General features: G+C 39.5%; 1 protein-coding gene across 1 annotated transcript; it reads right to left on the bottom strand.

Moving 5' to 3' along the window:
* Window positions 1-1,440: 1,440 nt before the first annotated feature.
* On the bottom strand, window positions 1,441-18,090 carry fhdc3 (FH2 domain containing 3). Its single transcript, XM_034178295.1, has 12 exons — window positions 17,947-18,090; window positions 16,424-17,055; window positions 13,966-14,027; window positions 10,892-10,994; window positions 10,575-10,660; window positions 8,465-8,565; window positions 8,284-8,354; window positions 7,962-8,069; window positions 7,741-7,811; window positions 7,525-7,642; window positions 5,290-5,454; window positions 1,441-2,701 (listed from the first exon to the last, which is right to left on the bottom strand). Exons 2-12 carry the CDS (start codon window positions 17,009-17,011, stop codon window positions 1,739-1,741), a joined length of 2,436 nt encoding a protein of 811 aa, XP_034034186.1. The 5' UTR covers window positions 17,012-17,055; window positions 17,947-18,090; the 3' UTR covers window positions 1,441-1,738.
* Window positions 18,091-21,162: the final 3,072 nt, after the last annotated feature.

Consider the following 21,162-nt stretch of genomic DNA (forward strand, 5'->3'; position numbering starts at 1 on the left):
ATGGCTTTCATTTAGCTTTTCTGTATGTAAATCCCATTTCCTTTAGGCGGTTTCTTACAGTTCGGTCACAGACGTTGACTCGTTTCCTCCCATTCGTTCCTCATTTTTATTGTGCATTTTTCGATTTTTGAGACATATTGCTTTAAGTTTTGTCTTGACGCTTTGATGTCTTCCTTGGTCTACCAGTATGTTTGCCTTTAACAACCTTCCCATGTTGTATTTGGTCCAGAGTTTAGACACAGCTAACTGAACAACCATCTTTTGCAGCATTGCGTGATGATTTACCCTCTTAAGAGTTTGATAATCCTCTCCTTTGTTTCAATTGACATCTCTCGTGTTGGAGCCATGATTCATGTCAGTCCACTTGGTGCAACAGCTCTCCAAGGTGTGATCACTCCTTTTTAGATGCAGACTAACGAGCAGATCTGATTTGATGCAGGTGTTAGTTTTGGGGATGAAAATTTACAGGGTGATTCCATAATTTATTCCTCAGAATTGAGTGATTCCGTATTTTTTTCCTCTGCTTGGTCTAAAAAAGTAACCGTTACTGACTGCCACAATCTTTTTTTTCTTGATTTCTTATAGTGTTTAAAGCCAGAAAGTTACAATTTGAAATGACTTTAGTTTTGTGTCATGTCTGTGATCTGCTTTTTTTCCTACAAAATTAAACAACTGAATGAACATCCTCTGAGGCTGGTGATTCCATAATTTTTGCCAGGGGTTGTATAATAAAAACCTAATAAAACTTGCAGCTTTCTAACAACATGCTGAATACTTGTATGTCCTTTTAAAGATAGGTTTTCATCCAATAAAAACCCCAGATACTTAAAAGTGGATACAAGCTCACTTTCATGCCCGGCCATATTCATAATTTTTCCAGACAGTGTTCCTATTGTTCTTGTGGATGAAAAACAAGTTTAGTTTTCTCCACATTCAGAACAAGTTGCAGCTGCCTAAGCTGATCCTGAACCAAATCAAAAGCATGGTGAAGATGTACAAAAGCTAGTGCAGGTGTAGATGCACAGCAGTAAATGACCATATCATCAGCATAAAAAAAAAATGAAAGTTCGCATTTGGAACATCCTGTCCCAGGCAGTTAATATAAATAGTAAATAAAAGCGGTCCCAGAACTGAACCTTGAGGCACACCTTTATGTATATACAGTACCTCAGATATAAATCCATATGACTGAACCACCTGGGTTCTACCAGAGAAATAATTTGCAAACCCTCCATGAGGCCGTGAGGTTCCTGAAAGCCTGAACAATTGTTTTGATCCACACAAACTGCAAACCCATACACTGTAACCATTCAGTGAGTAATACCAGAATACAAGATTTTTTTTAATTATGTTTATTTTAAAATTTTTATTTCCAACAACCTTATTTCAGATTCTTCATTTAATACCAGTATACAACGGTTTCATGGCATGTTCAGTAGTTTGAGTATTCTTGATGTTACACAAGTATTATAAAAAAAAAAAAAAAAGTGTTACTGACAGTGGTAATGAATAAGATAGAGTTTCACTCTTTATTGCAAACAAAAGTGGTTAAGATTTGTGTATATTGTTAGAGTCTCCACCAATATTAAATACCTTCACAGATCAAAGCAAGTCTTCAATTACCTTGGTTTCAATGAAAGGTAAAAAAAACAAAAAACAATAAAAGTTGAAAATTTTCAGTCTGTGTTTCAAGCCTGTTTTTTAAATCTGTATCTTTGACATTGCATTCCATCCTGTCTCAAAGCTTACTTCTGCCGCCAATGCGTTTGAAGAAAGACAAAAATCCAGTATTCATCTCTTGGCCGTCGAGCTGATTCTCTGAGCAAGACTCTGTGCCTTCTCTTCTCATGGACTCTGTCTTTGAGCCAGAGGAGTAGGACCTAATCCTTTGAAATGATCCTTTCTTGAACAAGGACCCAAGCTGAAAGCAAGATGATGGAGACTGAATGGTTTCGTCCATGGAGACTGATCTGGGGACTGGACCTTGAAATAGCACTCTTTTCATGGGGCATTTATCTCGAGATGCAGAACCATCAGATGATGTTAGAGTACCTCCATGAGAGGAACTGTGCAAATGACCATCTCCATCACTCTCCCAGTCACCATCATAAAGGTCATTTCCACTAAACCTTGAGATCATCCTGTATCTATATCTTCCGGAACAAGTGCAAGGGCTCAGGATGGTCCACGGAGAGTCCACAATCCCATTGTTTGCAAAGTAGTCTCTAGATCTAGGCTGAGGGGTACTTGGAGTAATAGGCATGTCTTCTACCCTCTCTGATAGGGGAGGGGTGACTAAAGCTTCATCCTCTTCTAGGCTCGTTTTGCTGCTTTTGCAATGAAGCACCTTCTGAGCTTTGTCCTTTTCCAGTGGCTCCTCTTGCTCATTCTCCTTCTGATCTTTGGGTTGTTTCTCCTCCAGCCTCTGCTGTTCATCTGCCTCTGTTTTTTTGACAGTTGGAGAATTCTGAGAACCAGGCTGACACGGCGATGCCACAGTTTGGGGAAGCATGTTTCTCCTGCATCGACCCAGACGCTCTGGATCATTTGAGAGAAAGCTGTGTAGGACTGACTCCAAACTGGAGTTGTCCTGATCAGGCATAGTTCCTGGGAGAGAAGACGTGGAGCGACGTTTAAGTGCAACATTCATGTTCTCCTTCTTTATGTGTCTCTGCTCAGCGGCCTCTCGCTCTTTGTTCTCCTGCAACCAAAAAATAATTCAGTTTAATATAGTTCAGTGTAACAACTCATGGTTAAAGGGGGAAAAAAAAGTCTTGCAAAAATGTGATTTTTTTTTTTTTTTTTTTTTCCCCCAGTTTATGGGTACATGGTGGATGAAATGGTAGATCATCCAGTAGAGAGGGTATACCACTATAAAATGCCCAAGAGAAAAGTCAACTAAATGAACCCAAATCTAAATTACAACCCTTTGACCTCTCAACTAAATTAAAACTAAACTAGTTCAACTCCATGCATTATGTCATGGGATATGAATGAAAATGGCCAACGTGTCAATTTCAACAAGAGTGAAAATCATTTCCTGGATCTGCTAATACACTCAAAAATATAAACGCAACACTTTTGGTTTTGCTCCCATTTTGTATGAGATGAACTCAAAGATCTAAAACTTTTTCCACATACACAATATCACCATTTCCCTCAAATATTGTTCACAAACCAGTCTAAATCTGTGATAGTGAGCACTTCTCCTTTGCTGAGATAATCCATCCCACCTCACAGGTGTGCCATATCAAGATGCTGATTAGACACCATGATTAGTGCACAGGTGTGCCTTAGACTGTCCACATTAAAAGGCCACTCGGAAAGGTGCAGTTTTGTTTTACTGGGGGACACCAGTCAGTATCTGGTGTGACCACCATTTGCCTCATGCAGTGCAACACATCTCCCTCGCATAGAGTTGATCAGGTTGTCAATTGTGGCCTGTGGAATGTTGGTCCACTCCTCTTCAATGGCTGTGCGAAGTTGCTGGATATTGGCAGGAACTGGTACACGCTGTCGTATACGCCGGTCCAGAGCATCATGCTCAATGGGTGACATGTCCGGTGAGTATGCCGGCCATGCAAGAACTGGGACATTTTCAGCTTCCAAGAATTGTGTACAGATCCTTGCAACATGGGGCCGTGCATTATCCTGCTGCAACATGAGGTGATGTCCTTGGATGTATGGCACAACAATGGGCCTCAGGATCTCGTCACGGTATCTCTGTGCATTCAAAATGCCATCAATAAAATGCATCTGTGTTTTTCATCCATAACAGATGCCTGCCCATACCATAACCCCACCGCCACCATGGGCCACTCGATCCACAACATTGACATCAGAAAACCGCTCACCCAAACGACGCCACACACGCTGTCTGCCATCTGCCCTGAACAGTGTGAACCGGGGTTCATCCGTGAAGAGAACACCTCTCCAGCGTGCCAAACCCCAGCGAATGTGAGCATTTGCCCACTCAAGTCGGTTACGACGACGAACTGGAGTCAGGTCAAGACCCCAATGAGGACGACGAGCATGCAGATGAGCTTCCATGAGATGGTTTCTGACAGTTTGTGCAGAAAATCTTTGGTTATGCAAACCGATTGTTTCAGCAGCTGTCCCAGTGGCTGGTCTCAGACGATCTTGGAGGTGAACATGCTGGATATGGAGGTCCTGGGCTGGTGTGGTTACATATGGTCTGCGGTTGTGAGGCTGGTTGGATGTACTGCCAAATTCTCTGAAACGCCTTTGGAGACGGCTTATGGTAGAGAAATGAACATTCAATACACGAGCAACAGCTCTGGTTGACATTCCTGCTGTCAGCATGCCAATTGCACGCTCCCTCAAATCTTGCGACATCTGTGGCATTGTGCTGTGTGATAAAACTCACCTTTCAGAGTGGCCTTTTACTGTGGGCAGTCTAAGGCACACCTGTGCACTAATCATGGTGTCTAATCAGCATCTTGATATGGCACACCTGTGAGGTGGGACGGATTATCTCAGCAAAGGAAAAGTGCTCACTATCACAGATTTAGACTGGTTTGTGAACAATATTTGAGGGAAATGGTGATATTGTGTATGTGGAAAAAGTTTTAGATCTTTGAGTTCATCTCATACAAAATGGGAGCAAAACCAAAAGTGTTGCGTTTATACTTTTGTTGAGTGTAGATTCAGACTTAAACCAAAAGTTATAATTGATTAAATCTTGGCCAGTGACCCATCCTTGTACAAGTTTCATGAAAATTGGTTGAAATAGCATATTTGTGTAATCTGGGAGTCAGAAGCCTGATATTTGACATGGGCAATGCTGTGGATGATCAATATTAGGTGTAAATCAGTGGGCAGCAACTGCCCGAGTTAACTGGCTTTGAGAAGAGCAGGTAAAGAGGAAACATGCAAGACCAGGAACCTCCAAGAGAAGGGCTGTTGACAAAAGTGGAGACTTGCTGTAGATGGATTTATAATAGCTATTTGTTGTTCATAGATATTTCTCAAGATAAAATATTTATCACAACCCAGCCAATATAAACCTTGGGATATTGGTGAGAGAGGACCACTCCAAAACATTCATTAAAACCACTCAAGCATGGACAGTGGTCTAAGTCCTGAAGAATCATCCTCACAGGAATGCAGTAATTCCCAACTATAGTGAGTGTTCCTCAACTTGACCGGTCTCTTTAATAAACTCTTAATGACATAAGAACTATGATATTTGGTTTTCCTTCTAAAGTGTAGCCACCCCCATCCCCAAATAATGTCATGAGTATTTTTGTGACATCTTTCAAGTCTCACCTTCACAGCTTTGTCAAACCTCTTGCAAAATGAATGGAATATTGAGCAGCACTCCTCCAGTTTAAACGTATCAGGGTCTTCACAGAAGTACTCAGCGACGGCATGGCTCTCAGCATTCAGCTCCTGGATACAGGACTCGATATCGGCCAATGTGGGTTCAGCACTCTGGGAAGGAGTAAACATACAGGTTATGATATACAAGAAAAGAAGATGATCACAAGCTCAGTTTTGCTTTTATGCCGCGTTCACACCGGACACCACAAATTCACGTCCCTCGCCTGGCGATGGACGCGCCACCATCGCCTGGTGTGTCGCTCTGCTTTCGCTGCGAAAATTCGTCCCAATGCACCATTAAATAGGAGGAGCTTCCATTCTGCTCACCATCAAGTCGACATGGCGGACCTTGATCATGCGGAGCGAGCTGCTGTGCTCTATTTGTTGCGGAAAGCTGACAAACATCGCCAGCGGCGCCGTCCCTGGATTCACAATATCTTCATGAGACGTTCCCAATTCGGGGGGGTTTCATTATTTGCTGCAGGAGCTGAGTCTGGATGATGGCCGCTTACAGCAGTACTTCTCCCTCTCTAGTACCCAGTTTGAGGACCTCCTGTCCCGTTCACATGCGCACATGTGAACAATTAAAAAACTGGCTGCCGCTGCAGTTCCTCGCTCTTCTCTCCAACTGTCATAACTGCGTTATAAACCAGTCACCATTTGTTTTATTATACATCTGTGTAGTTAATAAAATTATCTTCATGGACAATTCGTTCGTTCGCGCGTGCACATAGGGCTGTCACAATTATTACAATATTCATCAATCGCGATTATTTTTCATATTTGCGATTACCGTGAATTATTTCTTTTATCCACAAAGCATAAAACGACTCAGAATCTGACGTCATTGTGCTGCCGCCTCGCTCTCGTCTTAAGGCGGGACAATAACAAGGAGGCTGACAGCCGATTAAAACAGTGCCGTCTTTTTCAAAAGCCGTCTAAAATGCGGAGCTGTCGGTGTGTGTGTCTGTGCCTGTGTGTGCGCGCGCGCGGAGTTAACAGGCTGCAGACTGCGAGGGAGGGGGTGGGTCAGGGAGATTCCTGAATGCAGGCGCGACACGTTCAGTGCGCAGCGAGCGCGGAGCAGAGAGAGGATTTTAAGCCGAGTGAACATGTTAACAAAACGAAAACATGAAGTTGCCTTTACTTCTCTCTGAACTTTCTCTAAAGGTGTGATTCTGTCCTGTTCACACCATGTGCACGTCGTATTCTGAATTTATGAGATCATGAGATGAAATAAATGGTCAAATAGCTTTAAAAACATATTTAAAAAATGAGAATATATGAATGAACTGAGCCACAAAAAAAAAAACAAAAAAAAAAAAACCCTGACATGGAGAAGCTGTGGTGATGTTCAGACGCAGATCACAAAAAGCAGGTGAGAACTCTGAACTTTAACAGCTGTTACTTTCCAAAGGTATTTATTTGTTCAATATGGGCTTAGTGCAGTGTTTAAGCACAAAACGTGACTGATGAGGAGAAACAATTTCAGAAATGCAACAGAAACAACCACAATTCAGAAAAAGTTGGGACTGTATGTAAAATGAAGATAAAAATAAAAATGTTGCACCATTCCCAGTTTCTCCACTCACAGAAGCCAAACGTTCTTCCAGAGTTGTGTAATTATACTACAATAGTAGAATATAAAGAAGGGAAAAAGAAAAAAAAAAATAGACAATATATTCGTCAATCGCAATTATTTGTCGTGACAGCCCTACGCGCACATTGAAGAAAAAAAAAAAAAAAAAAACTGGCTGCTGCGGTGCTGCTGCTCGCTCTCCCCTCAAACTCTGTCATAATTGTGAAATAAAGGACAAAAGGGACATAAGTCCTGTTCACAGGCTGGCTGCCAGAGACAGGACATGTCCACATCAAGTATAAACTTCAGACATCTCCATGTCACTACATATCCAGTCCCTGATTGGTCATCGCGGTGTGACAAGATGAAAAAGTTCAGATTTTTCAACTTGGGGAAGAGGGCGACGCGACAACATCGCACCACAAACACGTCAATCGCTCAAAATCGCTTTATTCGCGTCGTATTGCGTGGCTTGAACTTTTGTGGCACCACAACGTGTCCTTCCATAGGGATTACATGGCAACCTCTCACCACCGTCACTCGTGTGGCGTCCGGTGTGAACGCGGCATTACAGTGTGTGTTTAAAGTCGAAAAAACCTCACCATCAGAAAAGATTCCAGCTGTTGAGACAGACCAGAATGCCTGCTTGCAGATAATTTCACTTCCGAAATCTTCTTGACTTGCCGCTGGAACTCTGAGATCACCTCCTCTTTACAAATTCTGCAGCAACAAAATGATACATACAGCTGAACATTTTTCTCAACTGAGGAAACCCCAAAAAGGCTCAGTGAAATTCCAAAACAACTCATCATGGCTACCTTGATGCCATTTCAATGTGTTCAAGCTTGCTGGGAAACATCAGCAAGTCTTTGTCAATGTCCTCTGCTTGCTGAGGGTGGAATACAAAAGAAGGAACAACAATGGTGAGTAAATGACAACAGTGTGGACACAACTGTTGAGATGAGACTCATGTCAAATGGTTTCCCCATTTCAGAAACATTTTCAGGCAGCACTGATCCAGCCATTGGCTTCTCTTCACCTTGGCAACAAAGTGCATAAGGTTCATGCCCGGCTTGTTGGCCTTGGTGTCTGCAAGCTTCAGCAAAGACGTCATCCTGAATCCAATCACATTGTCACTATAGCCACCCTGAATAATCAAGAGATGAACAATTCACCAGTTTAAAAAAAAAAACACAAATAAATATATATATATATATATATATATATATATATATATATATATATATATATATATATAAAGCCAAAAGCCTGTTGAAGAATAAACAGCAGATTAAAAATTATTAAAGCACATTAATGTGATTAATAAAAGCATACTGTAGTTCTGAATGATTAATACTGACAGTGTTCATATAATTCCCAGCTTTTAGCACCAACCAAATGACTGAGTGGAGGTCAACACAGTCCAACAGCTCTGAGAAGGACAGAAGAACATTAAAACTTAATTGGGGTGGGGGGCATAGATAAAACAGACCAACAATGGTTTTAATGGCAAGTTTGCTCAAGATGTCAATAAAAGGTTACCATTAGCTGCTTTTGTCATGACACCTGCACTGGTCTTCACCTCCTCCATGAAAGGAAAGAATTCCTCTCTAAGTGCCATCATCTTCAGGCAATCCTCATACCTATGAAGTAAAGACAGCAGCTATTCAAGTGATATGCTGGTATTTTAACGTTCCTGTCCTTTGCATAACAGCTTCACACATGGAAAGACAGAAGTGGCTGCAACTTCTAAAAATAGAGAACTTGCTTTTATTTACAGACAGGACCTGGGAAAAACAAATCAATGACAACAGCAGAAAGTGCCATACTTCTGTTTATGCCACCCACCTAAAGCATTATTAATACTAGGATCAAGGAAAGAACTTCTGAGTTATGGTGGCAACAAGGTTTTGACCATGACCTACTCGAGGGTCACAGAGCACTCACATGCCACCCCATCCAAGATTTTGGTCCAAAGTATGTCTCATATGAAAGAAACACAGTTATTAAAGTGACATGAGGTGTGACAGATGCACACATGGTCAGACACACTTTAATGTCAACCCCCTTAGAAAGAGAGGAGACACATAGCTTGGACCTCATTTCTTCAAATCATTTTTTTTTTTTTTTTTTTACCTCCGCCAAGGCGGTTATGTTTTCAGTCGCGTTTGTATGTCTGTCAGCAGGATAACTCAAAAAGTTTTGAACGGATTTTGATGAAATTTTGTGGAGTGGTTGCAAATGACAAGAGAACAAGTGATTAAATTTTAGTGGTGATCCGGATCACGATCCGGATCCTGATGCTAATGCATTAGCATGGCATTTTCAATGTTAAAAGTTAGCATTAAGCAGTTGCACCTGTCATCACGTTCGGGTGCATTTGTTTTGAAATTGTAATATTTCTTAAATTTATTTTGTTTAGGGTTAGCCCTCTGTCAGCAGGATAACTCAAAACGTTTTGAACGGATTTTGATGAAATTTTGTGGAGTGGTTGGAAATGACAAGAGGAACAAGTGATTAAATTTTAGTGGTGAACCGGATCACGATCCGGATCCAGGAATTTTTTTTAATGATTTTTCACCATTGTGGGATGGGGGAAATTTTGACATTCTAGTTTCTAACTCCACAAAAACAAGACAGAAAGGCTTGAAAAAAAATTAGGGTGTAACATAGTCAAATGTTCTATTAAACAACACCAAACTTTGTTGTTTGCGAGTTTGTTGTTGATGCAGTAAACATTTCCTTGAAGGTTTAATTTGTAAAAAAAAAAAAAAAATTACATGTACTTTCCAAGGAGGAAAGGAGGTTATGTTTTCGGTTGCGTTTGTTTGTCTGTCTGTCGGATAACTCAAAACGTTTTGAACGGATTTTGATGAAATTTTGTGGAGTGGTTGGAAATGACAATTTGAAAGTGATTCCAAGTTCTAGTGGTATGTTTTCATGGTCAAGGATGTCAAATATACAGGAAAGAAAAGTATGTATCATAGTTTTGGTTGTAACACTGAATTGTTGAATAGATCACTGTGCCAAGGAGGGAATCTCTTTAAGGTCAGTGACCCTATGGCCGTGGTAGAGGTTTGCACTCTGAGTGCTTCTAGTTTTTAACATGCATTACCCAAAGCAGCTCATAAGAGCGAAGACAGGAACACAGTGTTAAGAGCTTTGATCTATGGTATTGATAATCCAGTTACATATTGTGATGCATTTAACTGATAATCAGCTATGTTGCATATTTTTAAAAACTTGAAATAATATTTTGAATTCATCATGAAAGTGGAGTTTTATGTGTTGTCTGCAGTCAGTGGCTTGTATGGTTACAAACAGCTAGTTTAAAAAAGGTGCTATTTAAGGACAAATTAAGCGTCAAATCAAACAATATATGGTTGTCATGAATTTTGTAAATGCCGATCCTCATTCTAGGATCAACTATGTAAAAAGATCCATAATTGTGCTTGGGATCATCTTAGCCTTAAGATGTTTTGGGCATACAAGGTCTTCATCCATTCTGATGAATGTGAATTGAAACGACGACTGTCCGTTAGACATGCAGTTAACTTAAAATCATTTTACAATTCCAAAAAAAAAAAAACTTTCAAGTAAACAAATAATTCAAGAACCACAGGAAATGATATTACAAAATTACCCAACTTACCCGGGCACTTTAACCAGCTGCACCATAAACTGATCGGCCTCAGATAAAAGAGACACGTTCCCACTGAATGACAGCAGCTGCTTCACCTGAGCGTCCGTAAAAAGTTTATTTTAAAAACATAGCATGTTTGATGGTCAGACAGATGTGAATACTATTCCAAGTAGTCGTTTTGGGGGGGGGGGGGGGGGGTCTTTTGTAATTACAACACAAAAATATTGATTTTCCCAGAATAATCAATTATTTCAGGAGCAAAACTAGCTTTACAACACAGTAATTTTGGGACATTCTGCTTATTGGCCACATTTAGGTGTCGTCACCTCTCTTTCTTCAGGCAGCAGTTTACAGAGCTCATTTAGTTTGTCAGTTCCAAATCTGAGCGAGTTCCCTTTACTAATGTCCTCCAGCACTTCTGCCACCGGCCTGTAGAGGGAGACACAGCATAAGTTAAAAAGGAACTCAACTGAGGTCAACCTGTCTGAGTTTCTGTGTAGGCTCTCAGTTGTCTAGGTGGTTTCCATAGTCGAGAAGCTTGAATCTTCGACTGGACTGGGTTGCTTGACGTGAGGATGTTTCGCTTCAAATCACAGAAGCTTCCTCAGCTACAATTCTTGCTCTGGTAGTCTGACTTCTGTCTTGACTCTTGTAGAGAAGAATGGTAAAACCTGGTTTATTCTTCTCTGTATTTGTGTCCATTTTATGAAAGCTTAAGGATATGGATAATTCGGGACAGTATCACCAGTAATCAGGGGAGCAGTATACGGAAAGTTCAAGTGAGACGCGACCCTTCCCAAAAGGGCGAGAATAACAAAGACAACAACGGTGGAAGCTGGACTGTAATTTTATGCAAGGTCTTGCTATGATTGACTACTTTTGCTTCTTTTACACAACTTCTTCCGCAGACACCAGGTTTAATTTTAGAATCTTTCAAGAAGGTCTACAGTGTTATCTAGTGGATTTTTCTCTTTAGGCAAAGTATGTTGGCAGCATCAATTCCACCATATGAAACACACAGACAGCTAAGCATATGTAAAGGAACCATAAATTATCCTTTACCATGGCTTGCAGATAATCAAATCTTTTCTGTGAGGCAAGTTCAGGAAAAACACATGAAGTTGTACCTCATGTTTCTTGATGAAGCAAAGGCATTTACAATACAAAATGCACTGTGTACTTGGCTTAACTTTCCAGAGATGTTCACCACACTCGCACTATTCCGTGTTGATTCGACAAGAGAACTGCTTATTGATGAGCCCTCTGAATATTCACAAACCCTGACCCGGGCATCTATATCAGATACAAACTGGATGGCTCATTGTTTGACTTACAGCAAAGACTAAGACCTTCACAAGGCTCATAATTTCCCTGTTTGATCATGACTTATGTCCAATCTGGACAATCCCCTGCAGACAATTGTCAACAAGTTCCTGTAAATATCAAAGCTGTTTGTTCTGACAATCAGTCATTAGAAAAACAGAAGTTGTACTCTAGCCTGCAGTAATCAGTAACAGTGTACAGGCATCACCATTGGTGGCACGCAGTTCAACAACGCTGACAATTTCAAACACTTGTGCAGCACCCTGTCCAACAATGGCTCACTGGACATATGTTACAGAAAACTGCCAGCTGACTTGCCAGACATCATTGCAAAATATTACAGCACAAAGACATTCACCTTCAAAAGGAAATGAAGGTGTATAATGCAATAATTCTCTCATCACTGCTGCAAAACCTGGACCCCATATAGTGGGTAAGTAAGACAGAAAGCAATTCTACAATTGTATTCTGTGGTTAGGACAATGGCAGGGCTGTGGTCATCCACAGAAGAGAATCTAAAGGCAAGCTTCAAAATGGGCAGATCGACAATCTTGTCAGCTTCAGACTGTCACAACAAGCAGCTTCTGTTCTCTAACAAGGACCAGAGGGGGGGGGGGAAAAAAAAACAAAAAAAACAAAGACAAATGCAACAGGTCCAGCATATAATACATATCTATCTAGAAATAAGATGTATACAGCAAACTATTAAACTAGTTCTCTGTTTGAATGTACGAGGTCTGTCAATAAAGTAACGGTCCTTTTTATTTTTTTCAAAAACTATATGGATTTCATTCATATGTTTTTACGTCAGACATGCTTGAACCCTTGTGCGCATGCGTGAGTTTTTCCACGCCTGTCGGTTACGTCATTCGCCTGTGAGCACGCCTTGGGAAGGAGTGGTCCCGCCCCTTCGGCGGATTTTCATTGTCTAGAAATGGCGGAATGAAAAGGACTTTTTTTTCCATCAGAATTCTTTCAGAAGCTGTTAGAAACTGGCAGCTGGAAACCATTCTAAAAATGTATCTGGCTTTCGGTGAAAATTTTACGGGCTTCGCAGAGAATAAGGACTGTTACTACAGCTTTAAGCACCCCTCCAAGGACACGCAGCGCGCCGCGCTCCGAGCTGCGATGACGCGGCACAAGCCACCGGACCATTTCTAAACAGATGGCTCTGTGCATACGAGACCTTCGTGTGCTCTTTCTCTGGTTATCACAAGAGCTGGACATCAGCCATTTTCCGGCAGATTTCACTTTTAACAAGAGATTTTGTCATGGAAAGCCGCGCGGAGGCTTCACACGTCACGACCGATTCGCTTTGGAAGCGAGGCAACGGAACACCTCCGTTTCGGCGTGTCAGAGGACAAGTTTGGACATGTCCAGCTCTCCACAATTTCTCTGATACTTACTGGACTGGTAAGCATTGAAAGCAGAGATAAGCATGTCCAAACTTGTCCTCTGACACGCCGAAACGGAGGTGTTCCTTTGTCTTGCTTCCAAAGCGAATTGGTCTTTACGCGCGAAGCCTCCACGCAGCTTTCCATGACAAAATCTCTTGTTAAAAATGAAATCTGCCAGAAAATGGCTGATGTCCAGCTCTTGTGATAACCAGAGAAAGAGCACACGATGGTCTCGTATCCACAGAGCCATCCGTTTAGAAATGGTCCGGTGGCTTGTGCCGCGTCGTCGCAGCTCGGAGCACGGCACGCCGTGCGTCCTTAAAGCTGTAGTAACAGTCCTTATTCTCTGTGAAGCCCGTAAAATTTTCACCATATAGTTTTTGAAAAAAATAAAAAGGACCGTTACTTTATTGACAGACCTCGTATAAATTCAATTAGGCCTTTATTATCATTGCATACAACAAAATTACACGTGTCCCTTGGTGCTACAATAAAAGTGAAAGGTTACTATATACAAATATTTAAATGAAAATATAGAACAAAATCTCAGTATACGTACTAAAGCATGCATGCCTGCTTTGACATTTAAAACATCATGGACCTTAACTGCATCATGTTCACTCGCATCTCATTTTCTTCTTTAATATGCTCACCAATATCGTCATTTCTTGCATCCTTACCTTTTGAAGTGTCTCAGAAGGATTCCAATATTCATACTTCTCTTAGAATCAAGAATGGTGACCTGTTGAGAAAAAAAATATTTAAATAAATACAAGAAAGGTCCATTTTAGAACAAATTTAATTTCAACAAGTCGACTATAGTTGGATTAATTCTTGCAGAAAACTTCCAACAAATATAGTGGAAGTAGTAAATTCTATAGACTGATGCCCAATGTTCCCAGGAGTCTGTGACCCCCCCACTCTCCTCCAAGATGGGATGCATTACAGATTACTTAGCCAGTCAAGGGCAATACCCATTTACAGCAGAGTGTACCGAAACAATGCAGATGAAGTATCTTACCGGTAGCGTGACTGTGAATCAAACCCACATCTAAATATTGGTAACCCAACTCCTAATTCCCACTGAGCTACCAGCTCTCACTCAAACATGATCAGCAACCTGTTTGGTGTCAAAGTGTTACCACCTGTGTAGCCATTTTTAGAATACAAACTGTAGTTGATAATCTTTATCGTCACTCGGGAAGTAAAACTAGTCCTAATGTTTTATGATACAATGCTTCCTCAGTGACAACATCATATGTGAAAACTGTTTATATATATATATATATATATATATATATATATATATATATATATATATATATATATAGATAGATATAAATAAAAACTTCCCATTCATTTGTTCATTATTTCAGACTATTGATGGCATTTGACTTTTGGTCCACATACAGTCGTATGTAGAAGTTTGGGCACCCCTGATGATTTCCATGATTTTCCTTTATAAATCATTAGTTGTTTGGATCAGAAATTCCAGTTAAAATATAGCAGACAAACACTGACATTTGAGAAGTGAAATGAAGTTTCTAGGATTTATAGAAAGTGTGCAATAATTATTTAAACAAAATTAGGCAGGTGCATAAATTTGGGCACCCCAACAGGAGAAAACAAAAAACAAAAAAACAAATCAATATTTAGTAGCACCTCCTTTTGCAGAAATAAGCCTGTAAACGCTTCCTATAGCTTTCAACGAGAGTCTGGATTCTGGTTGAAGGTATTTTGGATCATTCTTCTTTACAAAACATCTTGAGTTCAGTCAGGTTTGTTGGTTTCCGAGCATGGACAGCCCACTTAAAAATCACACCACAGATTTTCAATAATATTCAGGTCTGGGGACTGAGATGGCCATTCCAGAACATTGTACTTGTTCATCTGCATGAATGCCTTAGTAGATTTTGAGCAATGTTTAGGGTCGTTGTCTTGTTGAAAGATCCAGCCCGGCGCAACTTCAACTTTGTCACTGAGTCATGAACATTGTTCTCAAGAATCTGCTGATACTGACTGGAATCCATGTGACCCTCAAGTTTAACAAGAGTCCCAGGACCTGCACTGGCCACACAGCCCCACAGCATGATGGAACCACCTCCAAATGTTACTGTAGGTAGCAAGTGTTTTTCTTGGAATGCTGTGTTCTTTTTCAGCCATGCATACCACCCCTTGTTATGTCCAAATAACTCAATTTTAGTTTCATCAGTCCAGAGGGCCTTATTCCAAAATGAAGCTGGCTTGTCCAAATGTGCTTTAGCATACCTCAAGTGATTCTGTTTCTGGCGTGTACACAAAAAAGGCTTCCTTTGCATTACAGACTCTCTCTGTGCAAAGTGCACTGTATAGTTGAACGATTTACAGAGACTATCTCCAGCAAGATCATGTTGTAGGTCTTTGGAGCAGGTCTGTGGGTTGACTATGACTGTTCTCACCATCCTTCGCTTCAGCTTATCTGAGATTTTTCTTGGCCTGCCACTTCGGGTCATAACTAGTACTGTGCCTGTGGTCTTCCATTTCCTCACTATGTTCCTCACAGTGGAAACTGACAGGTTAACTCTCTGAGATAGCTTTTTGTATCCTTCCCTTAAACCATGATGTTGAACAGTCTTTGTTTTGGGTCATTTGAGAGTTGTTTAGAGGCTTCCATGTTGCCACTTATTAGAAGAGGTGCAAAGAGGGGAAACATTTGCAAATGGCCACCTTAAATACACTTTCTCATGATTGGATTCACCTGTGTAAGGAGGTCAAGGGTCACTGAGCTTACCAAACCAATTGTGTGTTCCAATAATTAGTGCTAAATGTATTCAAATCAATAAAATGACAAGGGTGCCTAAATGTATGCACCTGCCTAATTTTGTTTAAATAATTATTGTACACTTTCTGTAAATACTACAAACTTCATTTCACTTCTCAAATATCACTGTGTCTGCTATATGATACATTTAACTGAAATTTCTGATCCAGAAACCATGATTTATCAAGGAAAATCATGAAAACTATCAGGGGTGCCCAAACTTTGGCATACAACTGTAAACCCTTGACATGTTCTCTAGTTGTTTATCAAAAAAACAACCCACCAACCAATTATGACACCAAAAACAATGAGGCTCATGTGGAGCCGGAGCCATTTACCTGAGGCTCTTGCTGAAAGATTGTTGTGCCTTCAAAATTCTTTAGACCCATGACCTTTGAACTCCGTAGAGCAGAGCTCTTGTCTATGTGACTGAAGAGCTCATCCATGCTCTGAACATCCAGCACCAGGTCCCTCTGTGGCCGCTGACATGTCCACACATTCAGTTTCCCAAGCACTTTCTGGCTGGGTATGGTGTCCCAGTTTAATTTTTTCATAGAACGCCGGTTGGAAGTATTAAGAGGACCAGGAGGAGGTGGAAGACAAGGGAGTGGTGGCGGTGGTGGGGGAGGAGGAGGAGGAAGACAGTGGGGTGGTGGGGGGGGAGGAGGAGGAGGAAGAACATGAACATCAGAAGCAGGATGAGGAGCAGGAACATCAGGAGTTGCATGGGTAACATGGTTGGAGTGTAGAGTAGCAGGAGGAGGGGAGGGAGGAGGAGAAGATGATGTAGGAGTAAGAGGCATTTGGGGAGCACAGTTGGGAGGTGGCAGAGGAGAGGAAGAACAACTCTCTGCATCTTCCTGAGACTTGGGTGGAAAAGGAGGGGGTGAAGGAGGAACAGTTTTCAACATAAGCACTCCCCCCATCTGCAATCCTACAACCCAAGGAGGATGCCACCGGACACTCAAATCTAAGGAGACACACAAACAAACAATCAAGTCACTCAAAAATTATGAAACTGAAACTTATCACCAAAAGGAAATTAACTTATAAATTGTTGTCAAAATCCACCCATCAATTCTGACATGTGGCCTTCAGCCACAAAGAAACTTTTGTCTAGAAGCTGAGGTAAAAATGACAATGTCTGCTTGCGGAAGTTGTTGAGCCCATGTTCTCAAAGTATATAACCACAAAAAAAAAGTAGTCAACTATTGTTTTCACTATAAACTCATCTGTTCATTACCTCAATAATTAGCCCATTCTGTGTTTGAGCCAAACACCTTTAAATTAGGTGTGTACAGCAATTCAAAGCTCAAAAATAGTACATTTCCAGTGCGATTTCTCTCACTTTTGATGTTTTCAATACTGTAACGTTGGTCTCTGCTTGTTCTTTCCCATAAAATACAACCAAACCCCAGCGTTCTCAAGTTAACAAAAACAACAAAACTATCTCACACAAAATGAACAATAGATTATATTACTTAAGTCTCCGTTGCAGGCATACCAGTGTTTAGAAAATATTTTACAAATATTTAACATGCTTTTTCCTACGATTTCTGACTAAATTTGCTATAAACAAATAAACCAAACCAAGTAAAACCAAAAAGTTACCGTATTAAAATAAATGAATACTGGAAACAGATCTTTAGCAAATGTATGCATTTAAAAAAAAAAGACATGGGTGTACATTTTCTAACAAACAAATCAGATTTTAATACGGAGTTCCGCTAAAATTATATAAGACAAAGTTATTAAACTTGGTGGGGGGGATAAATCACGCAACACGCGTTAATACGTGAAGCGGCATTTTTAAAAGGCATGTGCTTTAACAAAAACACAATTTGTGACCATTTTTACTCACCGACACCTTTTTAAAAAGGAAGCTACTGACGTTAGTCGCGACACCAGCACTTCAAATCTGCAGAACACCTGCTGAGGTCCAAACGCAGCACGACTATATAAAACACTGGATCAGCTCATCGCAGACATAAAAAACAACTGGATTAGTGCTACTTCTTCTTCTTCTTCTTCTTCTTCTTCTTCTTCTTCGTCTGTTTATTGACAGACTGGCACCATTCCGTGCATTACCGCCACCTGCAGACTGATTATAAACTCTTAAATTCTGGCAGAAATGCCAGACAATTTCACAAAGATCGTTAAGAAATAGTTTATGTAAAAAACAATTAAAACATAATCCACTGTCTCACGAACCTTTCGTATTTCATATTACCTATACGGGTGTAATAATGATTAAATCCACAATGTCCCGATTTAAGATGCGTCAAAATTACTTGCTGGTTTCTTGAAAGAGTGCAAGTGTACTTAAGTGCTTAATTTAAATAGAAAATAGGTGCCTATCTTTAGTTTCTTTTTCTCGTTGTTGTTGCCATAAATAAATAAAAAAAATGCCCTCTCCTAAAATACTCCTTAATTCAGTTCTACCATGCTTACTTGAGCTTCTGCACTGGTCTGAGTCCTTGGAAAACCTGAAGTATAAGACTTAGGTAAAGTTAGAAAGATATTCACAGATTCAAAGTTCACGGCTCTTAAGAGAAACGTTGTAGAAAGACAAACACCACTAGTTTCTAACGTCAGGAAGGTAGACAACGAGCTACAATCTTATTTTTATCCATATGAGCCGTCCTCTGAGCTGAAAAAATAACAATGATCTGAACGGGCAGCCGGCAGACAAACGGAAGCTTAGGGACCGTCTACAAAGTGCATGGTAAAAAAAAAAGACACCAGAAAATTATTGAATAAATCATTGGAATAAGGAGTGATATCACCAAATTCACTGCACACATCAGTGGGGTCCTGCTGATTATACTACAGAGCTCAGTTTGGAAAAATGCCATTATGAAAAACTTTGCAGAATTTTTTATTATTTAAATTTTTAATAGCATCAAAGTCACAAGGTGTGGTGTCACCAAATTCACTGCACACAACAGCCATGTCCTGTTAATTATACTACAACACTCAGTTTGTAAAAAAAGTAATTTTAAAAAAATTTGGAGAATTTTTCATTGATTATATTTTCAATAGCATCTAAGTCATAAGGTGTAGTGACACAAAATTTACTGCACACAACAGTGGTGTCCTGCTGATTATACTACAACACTCATGTTTGGAAAAAGTAATTTTCAAAAATTTTGGAGAATTTTATATTGATTAAATTTTCAATAGCATCAAAGTCATAAGGTGTAGTGACACAAAATTTACTGCACACAACAGTGGTGTCCTGCTGATAATACTACAACACTCACTTTTGGAAAAACTCATTCTAAAAAATTTTGGAGAATTTTTTATTGTTTAAATTTTCAATAGCATCAAAGTCATAAAGTGTAGTGACACAACATTTACTGCTCACAACAGTGATGTCTTGCTGATTATACTACAACACTCACTTTGGGAAAAAAGTCATTTTCAAAAATTTTGGAGAATTTTTTATTGTTTAACAAAATTTACTGCACACAACAGTGGTGTCCTGCTGATTATACTACAACACTCACTTTGGGAAAAAGTCATTTTAAAAATTTTGGAGAATTTTTTATTGTTTAAATTTTCAATAGCATCAAAGTCATAAAGTGTAGTGACACAAAATTTACTGCTCACAACAGTGATGTCTTGCTGATTATACTACAACACTCACTTTGGGAAAAAAGTCATTTTCAAAAATTTTGGAGAATTTTTTATTGTTTAAATTTTCAATAGCATCAAAGTCACAAGATGTGGTGTCGCCAAATTCACTGCACACAACAGCCGTGTCCTGTTGATTATACTACAGCACTCAGTTTGGGAAAAAGTAAATTTTAAAAATTCTGGAGAATTTTTGATTGTTTTATTTTCAATAGCATCAAAGTCATAAGGTGTAGTGACACAAAATGTATTGCACACAACAGTGGTGTCCTGCTGATTAAACTACAACACTCACTTTTGGAAAAAGTCATTTTCAAACATTTTGGAGAATTTTTTATTGTTTAAATTTTCAATAGCATCAAAGTCATAAGGTGTAGTGACACAAAATTTACTGCACACAACAGTGGTGTCCCACTGATGATACTACAACACTCACTTTGGGAAAAAGTAATTTGAAAAAATTTTGGAGAATTTTTATTGTTTAAATTTTCAATAGCATCAAAGTCACAAGCTGTGGTGTCACCAAATTCACTGCACACAACAGCCATGTCCTGTTAATTATACTACAGCACTCAGTTTGGGAAAAAGTAATTTTTAAAAATTTTGGAGAATTTTTGATTGTTTTATTTTCAATAGCATCAAAGTCATAAGGTGTAGTGACACAAAATTTATTGCACACAACAGTGGTGTCCTGCTGATTAAACTACAACACTCACTTTGGGAAAAAGTCATTTTAAAAACATTTTTGGAGAATGTTTTATTGATTAAAATTTTCAATAGCATCAAAGTCACAAGATGTGGTGTCACCAAATTCACTACACACAACAGTGGTGTCCTGGTGATTATACTACAACACTCACTTTGGGAAAAAAGTCATTTTAAAATTTTTTGGAGAATTTTTTATTGTTTAAATTTTCAATAGCATCAAAGTCATAAGGTGTGGTGTCGCCAAATTCACTGCACACAACAGTGGTGTCCTGCTGATTATACTACAACACTCACTTTGGGAAAAGTAATTTTAAAAAATTACTGGAGAATTTTTGATTGTTTATATTTTCAATAGCATCAAAGGCATAAGGTGCAGTGACAAAAAATTTACTGCACACAACAGTGGTGTTCTGCTGATTATACTACAGGGCTCAGTTATGAAAAAAAGTAATTTTAAAAAATTTGGTGTGATTTTTCACTATTTAAATTTTCAATAGCATCAAAGTCATAAAGTGTAGTGACACAAAATTTACTGCACAGTGGAGTCCTGCTAGTTATACTACAGTACTTAGTTTGGAAAAATGTTATTGTTTAAAATTTGAGAATTGTTTTGTTGTTTAAATTTAAAATGACTTTTTCCAAAAGTGAGTGTTGTAGTATAATCAGCAGGACACCACTGTTGTGTGCAATAAATTTTGTGTCACTACACCTTATGACTTTGATGCTATTGAAA

Source organism: Thalassophryne amazonica, chromosome 9 (genome assembly GCF_902500255.1).
Source record: "Thalassophryne amazonica chromosome 9, fThaAma1.1, whole genome shotgun sequence".
NCBI classification, from domain to species: Eukaryota; Metazoa; Chordata; class Actinopteri; order Batrachoidiformes; family Batrachoididae; genus Thalassophryne; species Thalassophryne amazonica.